The sequence below is a fragment of the Elephas maximus genome, chromosome 13, assembly GCF_024166365.1.
Source record: "Elephas maximus indicus isolate mEleMax1 chromosome 13, mEleMax1 primary haplotype, whole genome shotgun sequence".
NCBI lineage: Eukaryota > Metazoa > Chordata > Mammalia > Proboscidea > Elephantidae > Elephas > Elephas maximus.
Window position 1 is genome coordinate 56528039 of NC_064831.1, and position 27536 is coordinate 56555574.

The 27536-nt window shown below is 43.8% G+C and overlaps 1 protein-coding gene across 1 annotated transcript in view; it reads left to right on the forward strand.

Annotated features, from left to right (window-relative positions):
- The window catches only part of MAP2K1 (mitogen-activated protein kinase kinase 1), a 96797-nt gene that overhangs the window by 34226 nt on the left and 35035 nt on the right, over positions 1-27536 (forward strand). Inside the window, exons 2-3 of the mRNA XM_049905335.1 lie at positions 11517-11727; positions 13022-13168. Coding sequence (XP_049761292.1) covers positions 11517-11727; positions 13022-13168 — 358 coding nt within the window. The remainder of the gene's footprint in view (positions 1-11516; positions 11728-13021; positions 13169-27536) is intronic.

A 27536-nucleotide genomic window follows, 5' to 3' on the forward strand; every position in this document is an offset into this window, starting at 1 on the left:
TGAATTTTATGTACCCTCCTTGACTGGTTCAGATCTTGTATCCTCTATAAAATTTATTTTGGTTACTCTAGCCTATCCTGACCTACAGAGCCATCTGTGTCCTAGGTCCCTTGTCAGAATTGGAGGAACTGGGGACAATCCTTGCTCCAAAGTCTTGGTGGTAGTAGTGAAGCCAATTAAAAGCAATAAAGGTAGTATTTAACTATTTTGTGCCTTTTTCCCCCAGATTATTTATTTATTGCACGAATAACATGAAAATGCAGGAATTTAAAAAATTACCTTCTATCTTACACCCCAGCAGAACAACTGATTTCATTTATCCCTGTTTCTTTCCAGCCCCTGTTCATTTGCGTTCCTTCCCCCTCCATAGGTAACACAATCTTATATTCTGAATTTTTCACCTAAGAGTATTTAATCAAATGTCAGATTTTCTAATACCCATAAGTCTGTCACTTTGAGCAAGTTACTTCTCTGTGACCCAGTTTCTCCATCTTTAATGTCAGGGGTTTAGACTAAATGACCTCTAAGGTAATAACTTAATCATAAAAATATTATGCTTATGGAGTATTTCAGAGTTTTTCAGGCATTTTTATAGACGTTCTTTACAATAACCACAAGAAGTTCAGTGGAATATGGTATTCCTGTTTTACAGTTGGGGAAGCTGAGACGAGGTGTAAGGAGGTGCTTTTTTGGAGTTATTTGGTGCCTTAATGGCAGAACCAGGTGCCTGCAGACACTGATCCTTTGGCTCCTGGCCTGGGTTTTCCTCTTGCATTCTCGTGTCCTGTAACATAAATTTATACTTATTTTTTATGCATTTATTATTATAAAGCATGCTAGACCTAATGACTAGAATTATTAACCAAACATGCTTTAAATCTGGCCCTTACACTTGCCCATGAAATTACCTTTAATGGAGTTCTTTTTTTTTTTTCTACCTATGTACAGCTTTGAGTTACTGTCTAGTATCCTTTTTTTTCCTTCTGAAGGACTCACCTTAGTATTTTTTTCTTTTTTAATAACATTTTATAGTGTTTTTGGTGAAGGTTTACACAGCAATCAATTTAGGTTTGCACTGAACAATTTCTATACAAATTGTTCAGTGATATTGGTTGCCTTCTTCACAGTGTGTAAACATTCTCACTTGTGTTCTGGTCTTTTGGTTTCTTCAGCATTTCTTGTAGGGAAGGTCTAGTGGTAATGACCCTCCTTATTTTTTGTTTATCTGGAAATGCCTTCATTTTACCCTCATTCTTGAGAGACACTTTTACCAGATGTAATATTCTCGGCTGACAGTTCTTTTCTCCCAGCACTTCAAGTGTATCATTCCACTGCCTTCTGGCCTCCAAGGTTTCTGAGAAGAAATCAACCTTTAATCTTAATGGAAATCCTTTATTTGTGACAGTTGGCTTCTCACTTGTTTTTTTCAGGATTTTCTGTTTATCTTTAGTTTTTGAGAGCTTGATGATAAAGTATCTCGATGTGGATCTGTTTGGGTTTATCCTATCTCATGTTTGTTGAGCTTGGGTTTGTAGATTGGTGTTCTTCATCAGATTTGAAAAGTTTTCTGCCGTTTTTTCTTCTAATATTCTTTCTGTCCATCTCTCTTTTCCTTTTGATATTCTCATGATGCATATACTGTATTTTTACACAAATAACATCCACCTTCTATGTTTGCTTGCCATCCGTGCCTTCCCCTTGCAAGGTATTTTTGTAAGTACACTATGCTAATTTTTTCTACAACAACATGTTAAAAAAAAACTGTCATAGCAGTGCTTATGAAAATACCTCGCAGCGGATGGCATGGTTGACAAATGTGGAAAGTGTGGATTATTTGAGTAAAAAATATGGGATTAGCTCGCTTGATGGTATTCCATATTTCCGTTAGGCTTTGCTTAGCAGTCTTGATCCTTGTCTTAGTTATGTAGGGCTGCTGTAACAGAAATACCAGAAGTGGGTGGCCTTGAAGAACAGAAATTTATTTTCTCACAGTTCAGAAGGCAAATTCAGGATGTGGCTCTGGGGGGGGGGGGTCCTTCCTTGTCTGCTTCAGCTACTAGCCTGCGCTTGTAAATGCATCTATCCCCTTTGTGTCTGCCTTCCTCCTCTCACTGTTTGTGTCCCTGTATCTATTCTGCTCTTTTTTAACTCAGATGTAATTAGGTTTAAGAGCTACCCCATGCTGGTATGACTTCATTAACGTAACAAGAAAAAACCCTCTATTTCCAAACAGGGACATATTTACAGGTACAGGGGTTAGAATTTCAACACATTTTCAGGAGACACAATTTAACCCGTAGCAATTCTGTCTTGTTGCTCTTCAGTTTCCATAATTTCAGTTACCTTATTCTGTTTTTTTCCAGGGAGTTTCCAAGGAGCTCCTGGCTGTAGTTCACGGATTATTTCTTCTGCCAGTTAAAATCTACTGTTCAGTCCTTCCAATGTGTTTTTCATTTCATTTATTGTATCTTTTAGTTCCAATATTGCTGTTTTTCTTTTAGTAGTGTTTATATCTATTATATTCTTGTCTTGTTTATGCATTGTTTTTTTGGTTTCCCTTAGTTTTTGTGCTTTCTTTTTAGTTCTTTAAGCATGTTTAATAGCATTATATTGTATTCTTTCAATTTGTTCATTATCTGGCCTTTTATAGAGATGATTTCTCTCCCTTTGTCTTGTTCTTTTGAATGGGCAATCATTTCTGGTTTTTTTATATGCCTTGTGATTTTTTTGTTGTTAAAGCTGGAACATTAGACCATTACAGTGTGTTTGCTTTTTTAATGTCCCCCCGCACATGACACTTTAGAAAGCACTGATTTCTGTAGGAGATTCTTAGGCAAGCACAGCCTTCATTCTTTGCTTACTGCTCCCTCCCCCACTCTCTGAGTGCTTCAATTCAGGCCAGAGTGAAGTTTCAGCTTGGAAAAATCACACTGATCACTGTTCTGAGTCTTACTGTACCCTCCCTTCTCCAGTTTGGGCCAGACTGAGTTTTTAGTACTTCAGGCTGCTCTGAGATTGGTCAGAATAGACACCCTAAACAGCCTGCCAGCAAGGCCTGTCCTGTTTACTTTAGGGCTCTTCTTAGGGCACAGGAGAGCCACAGGTGGCTGGGGCTCCTCTGTAGCTGTCTGGCTGCTGTGCTGGGAGTGGTGAAAACAGTGGAAAAAGTGATTTTTCTACCATTCAGATTTTGTCCTTCTTTTGTTTCAGTTTGTAGTTCCTTGCTGCCATCCTTTGCATGCTTTTTCAGAGTTGTTGTAGGGTTGAGTACAAATTTCTAATTGTTTTTCTTGGTGTTTGAGTGGGGATCTTAGACCTGCTCATACCTCCATCTTCCCAGAAGTCTTCCACCTTTAACATATTAATCATAGTTATTTTCAAGCTGTTGTCTAATAGTTCTAGCATTTGGGTCATATCCAAGTCTGGTCCTGTTGATTGCTTTATCCTTTGACAGTACATTAAAAATGTTTTTTTCTTACCTTGATTTTTTTTTTTCGGGGGGCGTCTCATAATTTTTGATTGAATCCTGGACATTGTGTGTAGAAGAACAGAGACTGAGGTCAGTTGTCTTTATGCTTAGAGATTGGCGTACTTTCCTGTCATGCTGTTAATATGTGTTAGGCTACAAATCAGGAGTTGAGCTGGGTTTGGGTATTCTTGTTGGTGTTGTTAACTTCAGTGCACTACCACAGGCTTCAGATTTCTCCAACAAAAAAAAAAAAATTCTCCAACAGTAGGCTTTTATTTTGTATTTTAAGTGGAGCCTGAGCTGCTATAGGATTTTTCTCAGTGTTCCTACTACTCCCTCAACTTTCAGCTGTTACTGAATGCCTGGCCACGGAAGGGGGTTCTTTCTGTATGCTCTTGTCCCTCCCCCAGTGGTAGACAGTAATTACTTTTTAGTTGATACTAGGCTGGGTGGCACAGGTAATCAGCTGCTAACCTAAAGGTTGATGGTTCAAACCACCCAGCGGCTCCATGGAAGAAAAACCTGGCAAACTGCCTCCGTAAAGATTAAGACCCGTAAAACTCGTTGCTGTTGAGTCAGTTCTGACTCATACAAACAAGAAAAGCCTACAGACTCATGGGGTTGCCATGAGTTGAGGGCTGACTCTACAGTAGTTAACAACAACAACAGGCTTATGGTAGTGATAGGGAGGGTCTCTTTTGTTCTGTTCCAGTGTCAGTCTTACGCAGGCCCTATGAGCATGACCTCAGGTGTGGGGTTTTCTCAGCATTCCTGCCCTTCCTCTTCATGGCAGCCAAACTCAGTCTTGTGTCTGTGGCAAGCCTTGACTACGAGAAAGTTTCCTACACCTCCTCTAGCAATAGCAGACCTCTGCTTTGTGTTGGTGTTAAGCCCAACTTCGGGCTTGTATTCTCAGTCAGCTTTGGGAAGCCATGCTTCAGTGCAGCCGTTCTCTTGCATAGTTCATAATGTGCTTCCCTGAATTTAGCAGAGATATTTTTTCTTTTCTTTGATGCTGGCTGCTCATAGAAATCACATCTTGGCCGCCTACTCTCTCCTGCTTGCTGACAGATGTGTAGGTGAGAAAAGTTTCACAGTCATTGTTTGGAAAACAGTCCCTAGACCAACTACCAAGGCCAGTGACATCTGCTGAAAATCAGCTGCTTATGGGCCAGCACGGTGCTGGTCTTTCACACTGGAGCATGAAACTACTAGAAAGAAGAAAAACATACATGTGCTTGGGAAATAGATGTGAAGGCTTTGGAAGCAAGAAGATCCGGGTTCAACGGTGATACTTACTTGCACTCTGAACTTGTATAAGCCACTTCCCCTCAGGTTTTCTGAGTAAAATAGGGTAATTAAACTAGGTGGTCCTTAAAGCCCTATTCAGTGCTAAAATCCTCTTAATCTTCCTATCAGATTCTTCCTATAGTGCTCCAAGGTTAGAACTCTATGGTAAGTACCAGAGCCATGCCTCTGCAAGCACTTTGGTTGGCTTCCTGTGTTGGGTGGTTTGAGTCACTGGTCATTACTTGTTGTCTACACATAAACCCCATTATCAGTTATCCTGTTCTTACTGCTTTTTCCTTTGAGACTAAATAGATTGCTTTATCTTTCCAGGTCTTCTCTGAGGATGCATATGTTTTGGTATTAGGAGGCCCTTAGTGAAATAGTAAAAGGAATATAGAATATAGACAGCTCAGGGCAGTTTAAGTCAGTAGTGTGACCTTGACTAAGTTGTTTCCCCACCGTCTTAGTCTCCTCACCTGTAAAATGATGATGATACACAAGAGGTGGTTGTAGAGATTAAATGAGAGTATAATGTGGAAAAAATGCCAAACAGATATTTAATATCGTTATGCTGTTGTCAGCTAATATTTTCTTAATAAGAATAGCGTTTAATAGTATTTATTGATCACCTACTATGTGCCAGGTATTCTTTCTTTTTTTCTTTTTACTGTGCTTTAGGTGAAAGTTTTTAGCTCAAGTTAATTTCTCATTCAAAAATTTATACACGGATGTTTTGTGACATGGGTTGTAATCGCCACAATGTGACAGCATGCTCTTCCTTTCCACTCTGGGTTCCCTGTGTCCATTCATCTGGCTCTTGCCCCTTCCTGCCTTCTCATCTTGCTTTCGGACAGGAGCTGCACTTTTGGTCTCGTATATTTGATGAACTAAGAATCACGTTCCTTATGTGTATTATTTTTTGTTTTATAGGCCTGTCTAATCTTTGTCTGAAAAGTGGGCTTCGGAAATAGTTTCAGCTTTGGGTTAGCAGAGCATCTAGGGGCCATGGTTTTGGGGGTCCCTCTAGTCTGGTCTTTTTGTGTGAATTAGAATTCTATTTTATAGTTTTCTCCAACTCTGTCTGGGACTCTCTGTTGTAATCTGTGTCAGGGCAGTCGGTGGTGGTAGCCAGGCACCATCTCGTTCTTCTGGTCTCAGGCTAGTGGAGTCTGGTTCATGTGGTCCGTTAGCAGGTATTCTGCTAAATGCGAATGAGCTCCTTTAAACTCCTAACAACTCCATGATGTGATTGTCATTGTTCGCCCATTTTACCGTTAAAAAAACTGAGGCTCAGGGCTTTTAAGAAATCTGTCCAAGTTGACATGGCTACTGAGGGGCAAAACAGGGATTCAAACCCAAATGGCCTGACTACCCAGTTGGTCTGTCTCTTTTTTTTTTTTTTTTTAATAAATTATGATATATCATAATGTTATATCGTGTCATAAATGTATCGCTTGATGAATTTTCATATACTGAACATATCATGTAACCAGCACTCAGACCAAGAACAGGGCATTACCAGCCACAAAGAATTCCCCTCACATCCCTTGTAGTAACTACTGCTCCAGAGGTGATCACTGTCTTAACTTCTAATTGCACAGATTAGTTTTGCCTTTTATATTTATATATATATATAAAGGAATCACATAGTATGTATAATCTTTTGTGTCTGGCTTCTTTATAGAGCCCATATTCATGATTCTGGGATTTCATTGCCAAGTTAGTTGAGCAGCACTTCCCAGAGTGACCTGCAAGATTGAAGAGTGAGATAGTGTAGAACCTTCTCCCCACTGTGTTATCTGGGGCTGGCCATAGGTGACATATCTGTACTCCCTAACACCAATGGGTTGGTCTGGGATGACATCCAAAAGTTGCCTGTGATTTTGACACCCCCAGCCTTCCACTGTCAGGCCCATTTCTCTTTTTCTGTCTTACTGTTCTTCTTATGCACTGCCCATCCCCAACCAAACCCATTGCTGTTGAATTGATTTCGACCCATAATGGCCCTATAAGACAGAGTAGAACTGCCCCCAGAGAGCTTCTAAGACTGTAAATCTTTTTATGGAAGCAGATTGCCACATCTTTCTCCCACAGAGCAGCTGATGGGTTCAAACCACTGACCTTTTGGTTAGCAGCTGAACATTTAACCACTGTGCCACCAGGTCTCCTATTTGTAAGTATAAACCAAAAACCCCAAACTTGTTGCTGTCAAGTTGACCGTATAGGACAGAGTAGAACTGCCCCGTAGGGTTTCCAAGGATTGGCTGGTAGATTCGAACTGCTGACCTTTTGGTTAGCAGCCGAACGCTTAACCACTGTACTACCAGGGCTCCCCCTCATCCCTCAACCACACAAAAATCTCCAAACCTTGGAGGCCAAGAACCTGCCTCCTTCACAACCTTTGGTTTTAACTGAAATCAGCAAAACTGAGACTGGGGATTGGAAAAAGAAACTTGGGCTCTGCTATACTAAATCTCCGACACACATGCACGCCCTTCTCCCGGGAACAGCTATGATCAGCTCTAACCGCATCGCGTTCCCCATAGCAGGAGGAAGCAGCACACTGTGACGTGAACTCTGGAGACAGGATAAGGCTGCCCTGCAGTAACACAAGCTCATCGAGATACAAGAAGATTATAGGCTTGAAATGGGAATGTGGAGAAAAAGAGGGGTTGTCATTTGTGTTCTGAAAACACCAGGGCCGTGAACTGAAATGGGTGGGGAAAGGATGGTCCTTGGGCGAGAACCTCTCCTTCCCCCTCATCTCACCCACCTGCTAAGTCTAATTACACTGCCACAACTGGAATCTTTCATTTGTGGCCCATGGATTAAATCAAGAAGTCATGTAAAATGTAGTCCAGGAGGGACCTTAAAGACCACTTAATCCAACCCCCATTTTATGGGTGAGGAAACTGAGACCCAGAAAGGACAAGATTACACAGCTGCCTGGTGGCAGGTCTCCTAACTTCTAGTACAGGGATCCTTTTAAAACCCCACACTGCTCCCTCCAGCCCTGATGTTCACATAGGAAGTTGGAAGTTGGCATAAGGACTGGCTGAAGGATGCATGGGGGCAATGTCCTGACAAAGAAACTGAGTCTTCAAACTGCCATATACCAAACAGAAATGGGCCACAACTGCATGCCAGACACCAGCCAGTTTTTGCCAACCTGAGCCTTTCTCCAGCCTGGGAGGCAGGCCCTGCCTCTAGGAGGTCCCATGGAGGAGGGATGACAAACATCTGCGCTGGAAGGACAGGAAGGTCCCAGTGCAGGTGGGTGCCTCCCCTGAGCCCAGGGAGTTGTCAAGTTCTCTCTCCTGTGGCATTTAGCAAGTGGAATGCTATTGGGGAAGCAAACAGTAAGGAAGCAAGAAAGGACGAGCAGAAAGACCCAAGCTAAGAGGGAAAAGCACCTGGAGACTAAGGCTGCAACTCCTTAATCCATACCCTCTACCACATGTGAGATCTTGGATTACCTTCATTTCTTGGCCTCAGTTTCTGCACTTTAAACTGATTTTTAAAAAGTGCATATTGGGCGGGAGGGAGAAGTTGTCTAGTTATCCCCGAGGTCCCAGCCTGTCACCATGACAGCAAGCTGAGAAGTGGTGGATGAGAGGGATAGGAGTTCCCATGCTGCTTTGGTTCTTCCTTGGCTTGAGGGATTCACCCTGGGAAGGCAGAGATGAGCTTTATAGAGCGTCACTGGCTCCCTGTGCAAGAGGAAGCAATGTTGAATACTTTTACATTCTTGATGGATTTCTTTTTTTAAGTGAGTACAGAAAGGATCTCAGGATTTTTCTTTCACCTTTAGATAAAATCTTACATCTTTCATTCTCTGGCACAAAGTTTTAAACATTTCCGGGGGATTTTTTTTTTAAGATTTATTACAATCAAAGATAAGGGAGTAATTCCTGGATCCTGCTGTTGCTGCCTCGGCTCTTCCTTTTCTTCTTCCAACCTATCCCCTGCTCTAACAGTATAGGAATGTGTCAAAATTCCAAGGTTTCCTCCCGTTCATTTTCTGTTTTGATCCTCTTCTGGTGAAGTAAGCAAGGAGCTATTATTCCCTTCTCTTACAGAAGGGGACACTGAGATGTGTTGAAGTTAAGTGACCTGTCCATGATCCCACAGCTAGTTGATGAACAACATGGGATAAGAATGCAGGGCTCCTGAATACTTGTTGTTAGGTATCATCAAGACAGCCCCAGACTCTTGGTGACCCCATGCACAAGAGGACGAAATGCTGCCTGGTCTTGGACCATCTTATGATTGATTGCAGATCGAACCATTGTGATCCGTAGGGTTTTCATTGGCTGATTTTCAGAAGTAGATCTCTAGGTCTTTCATCCTAGTCCGTCTTAGTCTGGAAGCTCTGCTGAAGCCTGTTCAGCATCATAGCAACACGCAGTCCGTCACCGGCAGATGGGTGGTAAGTGCGCATGAGGTGCGTCGGCTGGGAATCGGATCTGCGCCTCCTGCAAGGGAGGCACGAATTCCACCACTGAACCAAAATTTGGCACCAGTGTTCCACGCTCAGTCCTCCTCCTTACACCCCTGTCATTAGGAACGTCTTGCCACGTCCCTCCCTGACTCACATGTTCAGGCCTACAGGTCCTTAGTTAGTGGGGTAGGTGGTACAGGGTGGAACCTAGGAGGGGCAGTGAACATCAGGTAGAGGAGGGAAGAGGAAGAAAGACGGCAGAAAGCCTAGATCTGGTTTTCTTTCCTAAAGTTGGGAGAATAACTTCTCTCCACGGAGAGTTAGGAAAACGAGCAGAGTCGGTATTTCTTTTTCCTTGTCCAACATGGCCAGTGTTCCTTGCAAGGCAACATAATCTGCTCCGGTGGATCCATCAGCAGATACGTGTATAGGATTGTAGCTGGGGGCATAGGGCTTCACCATCTTCACATATTGAGACTGGCGTGTGGCATCCTCAAACAGCCCACGCTTGGCTCTTACCTTGTTTGTAAATTGTTTCCCTTGAAAGCACTGAACTTTTTGGAGAGGTCATATAGCATCATGGTTAAGGTCAGAGGTTCTGTCGGCCTGGGTTTGAATCCTGGCTCAGCTAGTTACTAGTTGTATGACCTTGGGCAAGTTACTGTTTATGCCTGAGTTGCTCATCTGTTGTAATTGTAGAATTGTGGATTAAATGTGTTAATAAATGTGAAGAACTTATAATAGTGCAGTGTTGTGAGGAGAGTGATTTTCCTTTATCCTGCCCTCACTTCTTCTCTACCTCGTACACGCTCAGCCTGTGTGTGTGTTTTTTGACAGCAGCTTTTGGAGCTGCTGTGGGAGTTCTCTTTACCCCTCTCCCCTTAGCCAGCTCTCAGGATTAATGAACACTTCCCCCTACCCCCATGGAGCACGCTGAGGATTGCCCGCAGCGTGCCGCACGTGCAGCAAGCCTGCTGCTTTCTGCCGTACCCACTCACTTCCGCTCCCACCAGCTGGATCACGTGCTTACCAAGAGCCAGGTTGCCCCCCAAACCATTTACACCACTTGTAGTTGTTACTGTAATCAAGCAATGTGTCTGTCAGATAAACTGATGAAATACGACTGCAAACGAAGTGGTTTTCTTTGCTCTTTTCGCCCCTGTGAACACTGCACGAAATAAAAGCTGAGGGCTTAATAAATCCAAGCCACTAAACAAAGTTACTGTGTCATGGTAATGGTTGTGTGACATGATGAACGTAATCGATGTCTTTGAACTGTAGATGTTGAAATTGTTGAATTGGCAAGTGTTTTGTTAGCTATATTTTTACCACAATAAAAAATTATAGACAGATTAGATGAGCGTTAATATTTGGGGAAGACCATAAAGCTCTAAAAGTCTATACTGGAATTCCTCTGTACTTACCTACATTTGTACTTACTTTAAAGAATCAGGAACTGGAAATCACAGATGTGTATTATGTTCTGGTTCACGTGAGAAAGACAATGTGGGGCTCTTGCCGTGGGCCTTTACTGAAAGTCCTTGCCCCGTGTTAAAAGATGTCCGGATGAGTGCACATTTACGTATGTTACCCAAAAAAAGCCACTGCCGTCGAGTTGATTCTGACTTGTAGCGACCCTATAGGACAGAGTAGAACTGCCCCATAGAGTTTCCAAGGAGCACCTGGTGGATTCGAACTGCTGACCTCGTGGTTAGCAGCTGTAGTACATAACCACTACAGCGCCAGGGTTTCCTTACGTATGTTAGACACCAAAATAAAATATCTTAGGAATACCATTTTTACAATACTTTGATCTGACGTTTTTGATTAAACTTGTTCCTGGACCCAGTCACATTAGACATGAGCTTTAGTTGGGAGCCTGTTTTGGTGATTTGGTTTGGTTTCAGTGTAGTGGTTTTAGGAAATAGATTTTATTTTGTGTATGTTGTAAGCTTTAATAAAATCAACTTTATCTGGGGTTTTGAAGCAAATTGAGGTGGTTTATTCTGGATTTTAGTAGATTCCTTCGTTCCCTAGTAAACTTGAAAGATGCTGAGAGAGGCCTGATTCCCTCCCTCATTTTACAAATGAGGACACTGAGGACCTGAGAGGGGAAGCTGTCAGTGGTGAGTTGTGTGGGGTGGCCGGAGTGAAGGGGGGCAACAGAGCCACAGCCAGGTGGAGCCCTCCCTCCTCTCTAGCCTCCTCCCCACTCTCTTTTCCTCTCTTTCGGGCCCAACAGCCAGAGTTGGGGCCTGCTCCTCTGGGTTGACCTCTCTGGCGACGGTGTTGACCCGTGTTTCACCTTTGGGACAGGACCAACCTGGAGGCCTTGCAGAAGAAGCTGGAGGAGCTAGAACTTGATGAACAGCAGCGGAAGCGCCTCGAGGCCTTTCTTACCCAGAAACAGAAGGTGGGCGAGCTGAAGGATGACGACTTTGAGAAGATCAGCGAGCTGGGTGCTGGCAATGGCGGCGTGGTGTTCAAGGTCTCTCACAAGCCGTCTGGCCTGGTCATGGCCAGAAAGGTGAGGCCACTTAAAAAAGAAATGTACTGAATCAAGTTTGTCTTGATAAACAGGTAACTGGATTATTTCTCAGAAGACCCAGGGTATAGTGACTCAGTACCTTTGTGTGCTGTTTGAATTTCAAATTTATGAACTCATAGCTGTCAGATTATGGATAAACACACCAATGGCTGTTAGTGTATTTATCCCCATCCCCAGTCTGGAAGGTAACAGCAAGTGACCCTTTAGTTTTCTGGGTGCTGTGGAAGGGGTGTCAGGGTGCCTGTTGGTCATTTTCAGGTGCAGAAAAGTCTGCTTTCATTAACAAGAACACTGATTTCAGGTTGCTCCCCTGTGCTCCCGCCCTGTTAGTGGCGCCTTCATCTCCCTGCGGTATAACATCTGCACTCCCACTATGGCATGCGGAACCTCCCTGCTCTCTCTGCTGGTGGTCCTCCTCTTTCTGATCACAGGCCCCCTGCTTCATTGAGGCTGGACTCTCCCACAGGTTCTTCAGCACACCATGTTTGTTTCTGTCCCTGGAGTTTTGCCCGTGCTGTTTCCTCCATCTTTTCACACAGCACCCATCTTCGGTGCCCACCTCAAGTCCAGCTTTCACCAGCTGCTGCAGCCCACACTGGTGGCCACTGGTTCTATGTCCTCTTACACTCATTGCCTGTGGCTCTTTTTAGAAGCTCAACCTTATTAGGTAACCATTTCATGTGTTTGTCACTTGTCTCCGTAGCTGGAACAGGGGACAATGTTAGGTGGACATCTGGTGGCACTTGAAGCTTTGGCTAAATCTCAACTACATCAGGCTCCCGAGGTCAGGGAGAAATGTCTTAGGCAGCTTAGGTCAGTGTACCCCAGTTCTTCATTCCCTTCTACCCCCACAATCCTTGAGTGTGGACCATGTCTTCAAGCCTACTTTTCCCTCATCTCTCAGTTCCACGGGTCCAGGAAGCCCTCCATTCGTCCTTGTTTTGGGGAGTGGTGAACCCCTTCCTCCCCACTCTTGGCTTCCAGGAGCAGAGGCACAGCCAACCATCCCCTGGTTACAGCTCCTACAGTGCCAATACCAGTCTTGGTACATTGGCACTCAGTGCTTTAGTTGGGTGGAAGAGCGGAAACTTGCTTACTGAAACTGAATAAACTTATTGAAACTTGCCTTTTTCCCCTCCCCCTGCCTTTAAGAGCTTAAGCATTTAAGAAAGATTCCTTCTGTCCCTCCCTCCCTCCCTTCCACACTCCATCCATCCATTCATCCATCCATATATTTATAAAGGCCCTCTTCCTCCCACCTTTCTTTCCCCAGCTAATTCACCTGGAGATCAAACCTGCAATCCGGAACCAGATCATAAGGGAGCTGCAGGTTCTGCATGAGTGTAACTCCCCATACATCGTGGGCTTCTACGGTGCATTCTACAGCGATGGCGAGATCAGCATCTGCATGGAGCACATGGTATGTGGCAACCTTTTAGTCTTTGGAGCAAGGACCAGGAGATGGGTAGCTCTGGCCTAATCTTTGGGACAGGACCAGCTGCTTTCTTGCTGCTCCCTGACTCCACATCACTGTCTTGGCATGTGGGAAGCCTGACTGTAGAACTTGGAAAAGCCAAGAGATGACAGGCTTCCTTTCTAGGTTTCTGCTAAGGTTTGAGATGTATTTCTGGTAGGTGTGTCTAAAGCACATATTCTAGTTTCTCCTACCCAGATGACCCCAGGATTTGGATATGGTAACATCTGGTTAACCTAGTTCAAGTCCATTTATTATATACAATGCCGTGTCTAGGTACAAGGTTCTGGGATTAAGGTGACCAAGATAGTCCTTGTCTTCAGAGAGTTTCTAATCTATTTTAAGGGCAGCCTGAGGGGGTTCTTTGGCCTGTAGGGGAGTAATCCCACCTGGTGCACATTGGTGGAAGGAGGAGGGCTCCTGAGAGGGCAGGTATGGGTTAACTATATGTACCTGAGCTGCCAGTCTTTCTACCATTAGCTGCTTAGAGGCCCTTCTCTTCCCAGTTACTAACAATAACGACGATAAGAATAACAACAACAGTAATAACGTGACAGTACTAATGGTAAGCTGACGTTTATTGAGTGTATATTTTTACTATATCAAGTACTATATTAAGCAAATTAATATTTTATTGCATTTTCACAACAACTGTGTTAGGTGGACGTAATCATGTTATCAGTGGGCATATTTTCCCTCTTTTATAAAGGAGGTAACTAAGACTCAGGGAAACTGAATAACTTATCCAAGGTCACACAGGTAGGAAGTGGTGTTGCTAGAATTGAAGTCGAGGCCTGCACTTCACTGAATTCACTGAATAGTGGTTAGGGGATTGGAGCTCTGTCTCCGACCATGATGTCTGGAACTTCAAAGAGAGTGGCTGACTTGTATGGTCACTATTTTTTCTGGTTCCCATTAGGCAGTATGACACAGGGGACTCTGGAATCTGACAGATGTTTGTTCACATCGCCTTTCTCTACAAAAATCCAAGTAGGCACTCTCTTGTTGGCCACTGTGTCTCCAAAACCCACAGTGGTCCTGGCACATAGTAGTTTTTCAATTACTATTTGTTGACTGACTGTGCCGCCTTCTTTGTCCTCAGGCAAATCTCTTTACGTTTCCGATCCTCAGTTTCCTCAACTGTAAAATGAGCATTATTTTGCCTGCCTTGTTGTTATGAGGACTAATTAAAATAGCAGATGTGAATCTCGCACACATTAGCTTTTGCTCTGCTCTCACTGGGGCCGACAACTCAGAGATGCAGGCTGACCTGATACGGTCTACATCCTTCATGGCTACCCGGCTTTCAGTCAGGCATACTATCCCTCAGCCCCTCCTCCATCTCCCTCCTGACTCTTGAGAACTGACTGACCTGCGGACTGAGAGCCCTGGTACCTGGTCCTAGTAACCTCCAGGGAGGCTCTTCTTGTTGGTGCCCCATTATTATTATAATTATTTTTTAAACAATTTTTATTGTGCTTTAAGTGAAAGTTTACAAATCAAGTCAGTCTCTCACACAAAAACCCATATACACCTTGCTACATACTCCCCATTACTCTCCCCCTAATAAGGCAGTCTGCTCTCTCCCTCCACACTCTCTTTTCATGTGCATTTCGCCAGCTTCTAACCCCCTCCACCCTCTCATCTCCCTTGCAGGCAGGAGATGCCAATATAGTCTCAAGTGTCCACCTGATCCAAAAAGTTCACTCCTTACCAGCATCCCTCTCAAACCCATTGTCCAGCCTAATCCATGTCTGAAGAGTTGGCTTCAGGATTGGTTCCTGTCCTGGGCCAACAGAAGGTCTGGGGACCATGACCACCGGGGTCCTTCCAGTCTCAGTCAGACCATTAAGTCTGGTCTTATGAGAATTTGTGGTCTGCATCCCGCTGCTCTCCTACTCCCTCAGGGGTTCTCTGTTATGTTCCCTGTCAGGGCAGTCATCGGTTGTAGCCGGGGTGCCCCATTATTTTGAAGGTCTCTTCATTTGAATGATCAGGAAGTGGCGTTCATACTCTTATAGGCATCTGCCGACGTTGGTGGCTGCTATGTGGACTGTAGATTCTGGAAACGCGTTCTGCATGTCTAAAGGTTATTGAGAAAGCTCTTGTTCCCTTTTGCTGCAGTGAGAGCAAAGCAGACCTCATAGGAAGCAAATGAGCACTTCTGGCTGGGTCCTAGCCCCCGCCCTGGGTATTGATTATTTTTTACGTGGGTCTTGGACTCCCCTTGGGGGCTTTTCCTTATTTTTGGGGTCTCTCCTGCTCTCTACCGGTGGTGTTATTTCCCAGCTGTAGTCCAGTAGCTTTGGATGAAAATGTATAAATGGTAGTAGAGGTTCTGGAAAACTAGAAAGGGAAAGCAATGGAGACAATGGTGATAAACTAGTGATAGGAAAGGCCAGAGTAGCCTTCTGTCCTCTTTTGTCTTGCCAAAATGACAGAAGGTGGGTGGAGGCATGACTAGACATAATAGCAACTGGCTGTCGCATCTCGCCACCACTTGCCAAGTCCTCTGCACATTATGTAAGTTATTGATCACATCAGCCCTGTCACATAAGATAGATCATTGATCCCCCAGCCACTAGATGGAGTGAGTAAGGCCCTGAGAGGCTTAGCAATTAGTCTAAGATCACATACCAATAAGTGTCAGAGCTGGACTCTCACCAGATCCGCTCTCTTTGAATTTCATACTCTTTCCACTGCCCTGGGCAAGTCGTATACTCTCTCAGGGTTTTCTCAGCTCTGCAGTGAAATGCCTGGACCAGATCTTCTCTAGGCGCCCCTCCCTGTGCAGACATCCTGCGTTTCTATGGTTTTTGGCACTCAGAGCCAGTCAGGGTTTATATCAACAGTAATTAACCAACATTGATCCAGTTTCACAAACACTGATTTTTAGTGCTTGTTATGTGCAAGGTGACATGTGAGCTGCTGCGAGGATGTAGACACTGTGAACAGTATCTCTTCCCTCCAGAGCTATCTATAGGCTGCGTGGGTATGTTCTAGAGCTGTCTTTGCTGGCCCAGCTCCCATGGGGTGGTCCTCTCTTGGTTAGGAAGTCAAGGGAGAAGTGTCACTGTGGAGGTAAAGGCTTCTGAGCACCAGCTGTGTGTCATCTTACGCCAGCCCTATTCTGTGCCATCGGAAACTCTTTCTCTGGTTATCTCCAAGTTCTGTACCCCCCAGAACTTTCCCTTTAATAGAGAAGCTAGGAGACCATCTGTGGAGTGAGTGTGCACAATACCATTTTATTTCATGCTATCTTGACACGGTTTTGAGGCCCCATCTGGAGGCCAGTTTATTCCCGTTGTTGGGTAGCTGGTTAAGTCCACTCTCCAGCCACTCTCTTTATAAGGTTCTCATACTCCTGGCTACCTGTCCTATTCTGCCTGGGGCTAGATTACCTCATAACCAGGGACAGTCTTTACCTACCCTGGGCCTGCAGAATTACTCAAAATGCCCAATCCCCAGGAGGCCCATGAAGCCTAGCTAAACCCACCCTGTTTGCCATACAGAAGCCCTCTCCCACAATTCCAGCTTGCTGTTACCTTGTCCCTGGCTGCTACCCCCTGTGTGGCCCTGAGTCATGGCATGTTATGCCTCCCTCTCTCTGTCATTTTTCATGGCATCCTTGACTCCCCTTTCCTGCATTGCTCCTGATGTACCGTCCCATGATTTGTTAGAACAGTGTGGTTGAACTCCAGGGTGCCTGCTTCAGAGGTTAGGATTAGGCCCCAAGCATTGACAGGTGATTGCCTATTCACTCATTCAGGCCTGCTGGAACCTCCGCCAGCCTTTTGCCATGTAGAATAAGACAGATTTTTTATTCGTCTAAAACGTTAAGTGTTTTCCAGAGCTGGAATCCTTCTTTATTCACACTGTGGTTTCATAGATGTGGATCACATCTTTGTACCCCTTACTCTGCCCTTCTGCCCCCAAAGCCTTCTTCTCCAGGAGGAGAAGATGAAAAAGGACACAGCAGGGGTTAGCTTCCCATTCCCTTGGCCTATATCCAGGATCTGGAAGTCAGCTTTTTTCCCATGGATTTGGCTCTCTGGGAATAGTGGAATTCTCCCACACAAGTCCTTGTGGTGGTTAGGGTTGTGTGTCAACTTGAGCCGTTCCCTTGAGATACGTTTCTCTGTGTATGTGTATGTGTGTGTGTATATATATATGTATATATATATATACACACACACATATACTTCACTGGTTTTGCTTCTCTAGAGAACCCAGCCTAAGACAGACGCCCAAAGCAGAAGATGTCTCAGAAATTACCCTGGGGAGCCTGAGACTGGAAAATTGGCAGTCAGAGGCTGGGAGGTTAAAAAAATTTTGAGGGCCAAGCAGAGTGTCTGGCGCCTCTTGGGTGCTGTTGTTGTTATTGTTATTAGATGCTAGACGATCTGCTTGGCCCTCAAAAGTGGATCAAAGTCAAATGAAATCCTTGACAGCTCCATTGTCAGGATTTTTGTTTTCCTTATGTTGAGGTGTAGCCTGTACTGAAGGCTGTAGTCTTTGATCTTCATCAGTAAGTGCATCAAGTCCTCTTCACTTTGAGCAGCAAGGTTGTATCGTCTGCATATTGTAGGTTGCTAATGAGTCTCCCTCCAATCCTCATGCTGCATTCTGCTTCATATAGTCCGTCTTCTCCGATTATTTGCTCAACATACAGATGGAATAAGTATGGTGAAAGGATACAACCCTGATGCATACCTTTCCTGACTTTAAATCACGCAGAATCCCCTTGTTCTGTTCAAATGACTGCTTCTTGATCTATGTACAGGTTCCTCATGAGCACAATTAAGTGGAGTTTCCTATTCTTCGCAGTGTTATCCGTAATTTGTTATGATTCGTATAGTCAAATCCCTTTGCATAGTCAATAAAACACAAGTAAACATCTTTCTAGTATTCTCTGCTTTCAGCCAAGCTCCACCTGACATCAGCAACGATATCCCTCATTCCACGTCCTCATCTGAATCCAGCTTGAATTTCTGGCAGTTCCCAGTCAATGTACTGCTACAACCAATTTTTTTTTTTTTAAATAATTTTTATTCTGCTTTAAGTGAAAGTTTACAAGTCAAGTCAGTCTCTCACGTATAAACTTATATACACCTTACTACATACTCCCATTTACTCTCCCCCTAATGAGTCAACCCGCTCCCTCCTTCCAGTCTCTCCTTTCGTGACCGTTTAGCCAGTTTGTAACCCTCTCTACCCTCCCATCTCCCCTCTAGACAGGAGATGCCAACATAGTCTCAAGTGTCCACCTGATACAAGTAGGTCACTCCTCATCCGCATCTCTCTCCAACCCATTGTCCAGTCCATTCCATGTCTGATGAGTTGTCTTCGGGGATGGTTCCTCTCCTGGGCCAACAGAAGGTTTAGGGACCATGACTGCCAGGATTCTTCTAGTCTCAGTCAGACCGTTAAGTCTGGTCTTTTTATGAGAATTTGGGGTCTGCATCCCACTGTTCTCCTGCTCCCTCAGGGGTTCTCTGTTGTGCTCCCTGTCAGGGCAGTCATCGGTTGTGGCCAGGCACCATCTAGTTCTTCCGGTTTCAGGATGATGTAAGTCTCTAGTTCATGTGGCCCTTTCTGTCTCTTGGGCTCATAATTATCTTGTGACCTTGGTGTTCTTCATTCTCCTTAGCTCCAGGTGGGTTGAGACCAATTGATGCATCTTAGATGGCCACTTGTTAGCATTTAAGACCCCGGATACCACGCTTCAAAGTGGAATGCAGAATGTTTTCTTAATAGAATTTATTTTGCCAATTGACTTAAATGTCCCCTGAAGCCATAGTCCCAAACCCCTGCCTTTGCTCCGCTGACCTTTGAAGCATTCACTTTATCCAGGAAACTTCTTTGCTTTTGGTCCAGTCCACTTGAGCTGACCTTCCGTGTATTGAGTATTGTCCTTCCCTTCACCTAAAGTAGTTCTTATCTACTATCTAATCAGTAAATAACCCTCCCCCACCTTCCCTCCCTCCCGCCTCTCATAACCTCAAAAGAATGTGTTCTTCTCAGTTTAAACTATTTCTCAAGATCTTATAATAGTGGTCTTATACAATATTTGTCCTTTCGCGTCTGACTAATTTCACTCAGCATAATGCCTTCCAGGTTCCTCCATGTTATGAAAGTACAACCATTTTTTGAATTATTTCCCGCAAAATTTTCCTTTGTGTTATATTAATGATATTGTTCGATAATTTCCACATTCTTTTGGATCACTTTGCATTGGAATGGTCACAAATATGGATCTCTTCCAGTTGGGTGGTCAGTTAGCTGTCTTCCATATTTCTTGGCATAGACAAGTGAGCACTTCCAGTGTTGTATCCATTTATTGAAACATCTCAGTTGGTATTCCGTCGATTCCTGGAACCTTGTTTTTCACCAATGCCTTCAGTCCATCTTGGACATCTTCCTTCAATACCATCAGTTCTTGATCATATGTTACCTCCTGAAATGGTTGAAAGTAAACCAGTTCATTTTGGTACAATGACTGTGTATTCCTTGCATCTTCTTTTTTTTTTAAATAATTTTTATTGTGCTTTAAGTGAAAGTTTACAAATCGAGTCAGTCTCTCACACAAAAACCCATATACACCTTGCTGCACACTCCCAATTACTCTCCGCCTAATGAGACAGCCCGCTCTCCCTCTCCACTCTCTCTTTCTGTGTCCATTTCACCAGCTTCTAACCCCCTCCACCCTCTCATCTCCTTTCCAGGCAGGAGATGCCAACATAGTCTCAGGTGTCCACCTGATCCAAGAAGCTCACTCCTCACCAGCATCCCTCTCGAACCCATTGTCTAGTCCAATCCATGTCTGAAGAGTTGGCTTCAGGAATGGTTCCTGTCCTGGGCCAACAGGAGGTCTGGGGGCCATGACCAGCGGGGTCCTTCCAGTCTCAGTCAGACCATTAAGTCTGGTCTAATGAGAATTCCTTCCATCTTCTTTTGATGCTTCGTGCGTTGTTCAGTATTTTCCCTGTAGAATCCTTCAGTGTTGCCACTCGAGGCTTGAATTTTTTTCTTCAGTTCTTTCAGCTTGAAAAATGCCAAGCATGTTCTTCCCTGTAGATTTTCTAACTCCAGGTCTTTGTACATTTAATTATAATACTTTACTTTGTCTTCTCAAGCTGCCCTTGGAAATCTTCTATTCAGCTCTTTTACATCATCATATCTTCCATTCGCTTTAGCTACTCTGCATTCAAGAGCAAGTTTCAGGGTCTCTTCTGACGTCCATTTTGGTCTTTTCTTTCTTTCCTGTCTTTTTTGTAACCTTTGGCTTTCTTCATGTATGATGTCCTTGATGTCATCTCACAACTCATCTGGTCTCCGGTCATTAGTGCTCAAATGTGTCAAATCTGTTCTTGAGATGGTCTCTGAATTTAGGTGGGATACACTCAACACAGTGTTTGGCTCTCGTGGACTTGTCTTAATTTTCTTCAGCTTGAACTTGCATATGAGTAATTGATAGTCTGTATCCCTGGACTTGTTCTGACTGATGTGATTGAGCTTCTCCATTGTCTTTTTCCACAGATATAGTCGACTTGATCCCTGTGTATTCCACCTGATGAAGTCCATGTGTATAGTCGCCGTTTATGTTGTTGATAAAAAGTATTTGCAACGAAGAAGTCATTGGTCTTGCAAAATTCTCTCATGGGATCTTTGGCATCATTTCTATCACCAAGGCCATATTTTTCAACTATCAAGCCTTCTCCTTTGCTTCCAACTTTAGCATTCCAATCACCAATGATTTATCAATACGTCTTGATTACATGTTTGATCAATTTCAGAGCGCGGAAGTTGGTAAAAGTCTTCAATTTCTTCATCTTTGTCTTTAGCGGTTGGTGCATAAAGTTGAGTAATAGTCGTATTAACTGGTCTTGCTTGTAGGCATATGGATATTATCCCATCACTGACAGCTTTGTACTTTAGGACAGATCTTGAAATGTTCTTTTTGATGATGAATGTGACACCATTTCTCTTCAATATGTCATTCATGGCATAGTAGACCATATGATTGTCCAATTCAAAATGGCCAATACTTGTCCATTTTTAATGCCTAAGATATCAATGTTTATGCATTCCATTTCATTTTTGATGACTTCCAGTTTTCCTAGATTCGTACTTCTTACAGTCCATGTTCCGATTATTAATGGAACTGTTTTTGCCACGTTAGCAAATGAAGGCCCCGAAAGCTTGACTCCATCCATGTCATTAAGGTCGACTCTACTTTGAGGAGGCTGCTCTTCCCCATTGGCTTTATTTTTTATTAATTTTTATTGGGCTTTAAGTGAAAGTTTACAAATCAAGTCAGTCTCTCACATAAAAACTTACATACACCTTGCTACATACTCCCAATTACTCTCCCTAACGAGACTGCCCGCTCTCTCCCTCCACTCTCTTTTCTCTTTCTTTTTTTTTTTAAATAATTTTTATTGTGCTTTAAGTGAAAGTTTACAAATCAAGTCAGTCTGTCATATATAAGCTTATATACACCTTACTACATACTCCCATTTACTCTCCCCATAATGAGTCAGCCCACTCCCTCCTTCCAGTCTCTCCCCATTGGCTTTTGAGTGCCTTCCAACCTGCAGGGCTCATCTTCTGGCACTATATCAGACAGTATTTCACTGCTATTCATAAGATTTTCACTCGCCTGGTTTTTTAGAAGTAGATTGCCAGGTCCTTTTTCCTAGTCTGTCTTAGTGTGAAAGCTCTCCTGAAACCTGTCCACCATGGGTCCAACCACCACTCATCTGTCAGCGTGTCATGCTGTAGTAGATTCGTGTTGCTGTGATGGTGGAAGCTATGCCACTGCTGTTTCAAACACTAGCAGATCACCTATTAAGTGATATGTGCTGAATGACTGGTGGGGGTGGCCAGGTTGTGGGAAGGCATGATCAGCTCAGGGCTCAGCGGGAGAGTTACTTCTTGGAGCTAGCAATTGGGCCTTCTGTTCCCTGGCATACATAGGCCCAGAGGACAACTGGACCCTTCAGTTAATGCTAATGGAGAGGCTCAGAGCTGCCAGGGGGCCTAGATAGGACCCTGTATAGAAGCAGGGTTGTGGCATGCAGCCCAAGCAGCCTTGAGTGCCAGAGTGGCTTTCTGTGTCTTCCTTGGTCCCTGAGGAGGCCCTCCTGCAGGTGAGTTGCTGTTGGCTGTTCCTGGTTGGAAAACTCTGAGTGCTACCTGCCACCTCTCTTTTAGGATTTCCTCTTCACCTCAGATTCAGCATTTCAAAGATGTTGTCATGTAGAGCTCCTCTTGACAGCACGTCCCATCTTCTGAGGGTCTTTGTTCTCTCCGTGTCAGTCTTTGCATGATGTTCTGTGTCATTCACATTTTTTCCCAACACTTCATTATGAAAAATTGCAAACATACAGAAAGTTGAAGGAACTGTACAGTGTATACCCATGAATTTACCACCTAGATAATAGGATTTTGCTGTATTTGCTTTACTATGTGTTATGTATCTATTCATTGTACAAATCATTTTTTTAGATACATTTTAAATTTGTGATATAAGCATTTATGGAGCCTCATCTTCTGAATCACTCGGCCAGGGGCTGACCTTTTCCTAGAAATAAGCTGTGTTTGCACTGCCCAGTCTGCATTTTGAGAACCAAGGAGGAAGAGGATGCTCCCTAATCAGAACAGGAATGCTCTTATCTTTGGGGGAGGTTGATTCCTGCTCAGGTGGTAGCTGAGGAACCAGAAAGCTGGGGACTCAGGGTTGATGGTTCTTGTGCAGGAGTAAAAGCTTTTGAGGTATGATTTTCATAAAGCATTTGCCTCCTCAGTGGAAGACCTTCACAAAAGCACCATTGACTTCGTTAATAATTGACTTCTAAAAGTAAAGCACAATTTCCATAGCTTTTTTTTTTTTAGTCAGTGAAGGCAAGTTCTTGGTAACAGCCATGCAGGATTACAGAGTCGTAAGGTCAGTTTCAGGCAGCGCTGTGTGATCTTGACTGTGGTTCATGCCCTTAAATCTCGCTAATTTCATTATTCACACTAGCTCAGATAGAGGTTAAAGGGAAGAGAGCTAAGATTTCTTCCTTTTTAATTCTTACCAACCCCCAGGGAGAGTGCAGACCCAGGCTGTAATTGTAGTTAAATATGGAGGTAGCTGCACTGTGGGTGTGGGTTGATTTAGAGATAATGCTGTTGTCTTAGTCATCTAGTGCTGCTCTAACAGAAATACCACAAGAGGATGGCTTCAACAAAGAGAAGTTTATTCCCTCCCAGTCCAGTAGGCTAGAAGTCTGAATTCAGGGCACTGGCTTCAGGGGAAGGCTTTCTCTGTCGGCTCAGGAGGAAGGTCCTCATCATCAGTCTTCCCTTGGTCTGGGAGCATATCAGTGCAGGAACCTCAGGTCTAAAGGACGAGCTCTTTCCTTTTATCTCTTAAGAGATAAAAGGTAGTGCAGGCCACACCCAGGAAAACTTCCTTTACATTAGATCAGGGAAGTGACTTGGTAAGGGTGTTACAATCCCACCCTAATCCTCTTTAACATGAAATTACAGTCACAAAATGGAGGACAACCACAGAATACTGGGAACCGTGGCCCAACAAGTTGATACACATTTTTTGGGGGGGACAGAATTCAATCCGTGACAGCTGTCCATTGCCGAAATGGAGGAGGGGGCCTGGGAGCTTACAGGGTAGCTTTTCTACCTCATTTGAATCACGTTTTTATAGAATTGCTTTGTTATTTTGTTTTAACTATATAGTCTTCCCTAAAGATTAGGCAAAGTTGTATTCAAACAAAGGAGCTGAAACCACATTCAGCTGGAAGCAAAACAGAAGTGGCTTAGGAACGTTCTCTCTGGGGTCCCTCTTCCCATCTGTGCAAGTAAGTGATTCTTTGGGTGGCACAAATGGCTAAGTGCTCTACTAATTGAGGTTTGGCAGTTCGAACCCACCCAGAGGCACCTTGGAAGAAAGCCCTGACAATCTGCTTTTAAAAGGTCACAGCCTTAAAAATTGCATAGAGCAGTTCTCCTGTGTACACATGGAATTGACTTGATGGCAACTGGGTTTTTTTTTTTTTTTTTTTGTGGCATCTCTCTGAATTCCTGGGTAGGGTAAATGGTTAAGTGCTCAGCTGCTAACAGAAAGGTTGGTGGTCCGAGTCTACCCAGAGGTGCTTCAGAAGAAAGGCCTGGCGATCTGCTTCCGGAATAAATCATCTGTTGAAAACCCTATGGAGCGTAGTTCTCTGATACATGTGGGGTCGCCCTTAATCAGAACGCACTCCAAGGCAACTGGTTTTGTTTTTTTGTTGTTTTTGTTTATGGTATCTCCTTAGGAGACTGCTGATTTGGGTGTGGTTACCTGGGCTGTGGTGGTGTCCTGATTTGCCTACAAAGGGCTTGTAGCGTTGTAAATGCAGCCAAGATAAGATCCATTGCCAAAGCCTCAGATTGGGTTAGCGGCCTGGTAAGGGCTCTTGGAAAATCAGTGTGTTTATAAACCAAACCAAACCCATTGCTGTTGAGTCGATTCCGACTCATAGGGACCTTTTAGGGCTGAGTAGAACTGCCCCATAGGGTTTCCAAGGAACGGCTGGTGGATTTGAACTGCCACCCTTGTTGGTTAGCAGCTGTGGCTCTTAACTACTGCACCACCGGGGCGCCAATGTGTTTATAAACCAAAAAAAAAAACAACCAAACTTATTACTATTGAGTCAATTCTGACACATAGAGACCCTATAGGACAGAGTAGAACTGCCCCATAGGGTTTCCAAGGAGCGGTTGGTGGATTCAAACTGCGCACCTTTTGGTTGGCAGCCCAAAGCTTAACCAGCGTGCCACCAGGGCTTGCGTGTTTATAGGGGAGTTCTATTTAGTTCTAGATTTATGACTCCACACTGATGTTTGTGTGGAGATTATGGCTCATTTGAAACTTCAGGTTGAATTTTGGAATCTTCCACCATGCTCTTGGGCTGACTGACCCAGCATCAGGTAGTTTGTGCTAGGAAGCGAGTTAAGATCAGAAGGCAGATGTATTCAGGGCTGTTAGTGTGCTGGGGTGAGACTGTCCTGTAGTGGAGAATCCCTATCTGCTCCCCCTTCTCTTTCTTATTAGCATCAATGATCCAGAGTTGATCGTAACAGAAAACTGATTGTTCCACACCATCCTTTATGTAAACAGAATTAAAAAGAAAAAATTAATTGTAAAATATAGATAACGCAAAAGTTGCCTTCTTAACCATTTTTAAGTGTGTTATAACGTTAATTACATCCACTGTGTTGTGCGGCTATCACCACTCTATTTCCTAAACATTTTCATCACCCCAGGCACAGAATGGTCACGTTGATAATCTGTATTTAGCATTGTTTCAGGTAACTTTTCCTGGGAGGTGTGTATCCTTGACTGAGTTTTGCTTATTTTCCAACCTCCTCTAGAAAGAAAGCAATTTTATATCTCCCGAACATTGCCTTTGCACAAAATAGGTGCTTTGTAAGTACTGTTCATTGGTTAATCAGTTCCCCACTTTCATAAATGAGTTCAATAGTTTAAAAAAAAAAAATTATTCATTATGGAAAAATTGTAAGCTATAGAAAAGCCATACAACAAAACCCCTGATAATCTTACCACCTAGACTGGACGTGACCATGGTTAGCTTTTTTGATGTTTTGGTCTTATGTGAGTACACATACGCTTACTTATTTTTATAAAAGTGGGATTATGCTTTGCTTGGTTTTGTTCATCGTGTTGTATTGTTCTGCAACCCCACATTGTCTGGGTTCATCCTAGAGGTTGGGCGATTTTGGAGGCAGGGTCTCTGTGGGGACTTCTCTCTGCCTTTGCAGGCCTTCCCCACCTCCAAGGCCCAGATTCCAAATCACATTGTCACGTCATGAGCTGTTTTCTTAGCCGCTTTGTCCAGAAATCCAGTCCTCCTCTGAGCACCTGTAGCCTTGTCTCTTCTCTTCAGCTCTGTTTCCTGCCTTCCTTCAGAGGAGGATTTACGTCACCTCTGCATGAGTGTATCTTGTCTCCCTAGCCAGAGCGTGTGTTCTTTCTATAAGTCACAGCTTTTCCATCCTTCGTCCCTTACACATCTTATGCCTTACGCAGGGGTGCTTGATAAGTGTTAGATGATGATGGTAACTGCTCTGTGTAGACAGGACAGTTTCAGTCTGTCTTGCAGGAATGAGCTCTACTTCTGAGGGTGATTTATATAACTGCCGCTGATAATTGGCTGCGCTTGAAGCCATAGGGACATGAAAACATTTCCTTGATACAGCAGGGTCACCTGAGAGAAGCATCTGTTCAAGATCTCGGGTTAGGATGTAGAATCTGACTTCACACCACCCCTGCGTTCTCTCTTGTGCTCTGATTCCCTGCTTCTGCCCCACGCACAGCTCTCACCATCTCCTCCTTGTTCTCCTCGCTGAGCCCCCTGCCCCCAGGATCTTGCCTCCTTCCCTCAGCTGCTGTGGTTCTAGTCTTAAAACACCCAGGTTGGATTTCTTTACTTCTGCCTCCGTGAAGTTAAGTTCCAGTTTCTGGGTGGAGCTCCATGGTCTGGCCACGGCTGGCCACTTCAAGCTTCTCCCACGTTGCGTGTCTTCCTACACCCGCAGTGAAATGAACTACATGTTGTCTCAGGAGGACCAGCAACTTGATGCTTCTCGGCTTTTGATCTGACTGAAATAGACTGTACTTTTTCCCCTTGTTCCTTCCTCTTTCCAGGTACTATTGCTGTTGGCTGTCATTGAGTCAATTCCGACTCACTGCAGCCCCATGCATGCAGAATAGAACTGCTCCATAGGGTTTTCAAGGCTGTGCCCTTTCAGAAGCAGATTGCCAGGCCTGTCTTCCAAACACCTCCGGGTGGGTTTGAACTGACAACCTTCTGGAAATCAGTTAATCTTTAAATCATTAAAAGCTCAGCTCAAACGCCATCATCTAAGTGAAGTCCAAATTACTTTCCCTCCTGCATGTCTGTAGCACTTTTCTTCTGTATTTCTTCTGTTTTATTATATTTTATTGAGAGTTACATATTTTCTCTACTAGTTTGTAAATTTATTGAGGGTAAGAACTAGGTCTCTTTCATTATCTCTATCCCCCATGGAACTTAGCACGGCCTGTGGCACATTGTAGGACTTGGGGGATAAATTATGGCTGTTTATGACATTTTTCTTTGGACTTTGTTAATTTTGAATTGTTAAGATAACACTAACTCCAAATTCTGCCCTATATGGTGGTGATAATAATGACTGACATTTACTGAGCATTTACTATGTACCAAATGTTCTAAGTGCTTTATTATGTATATTAACGTGTTTATTA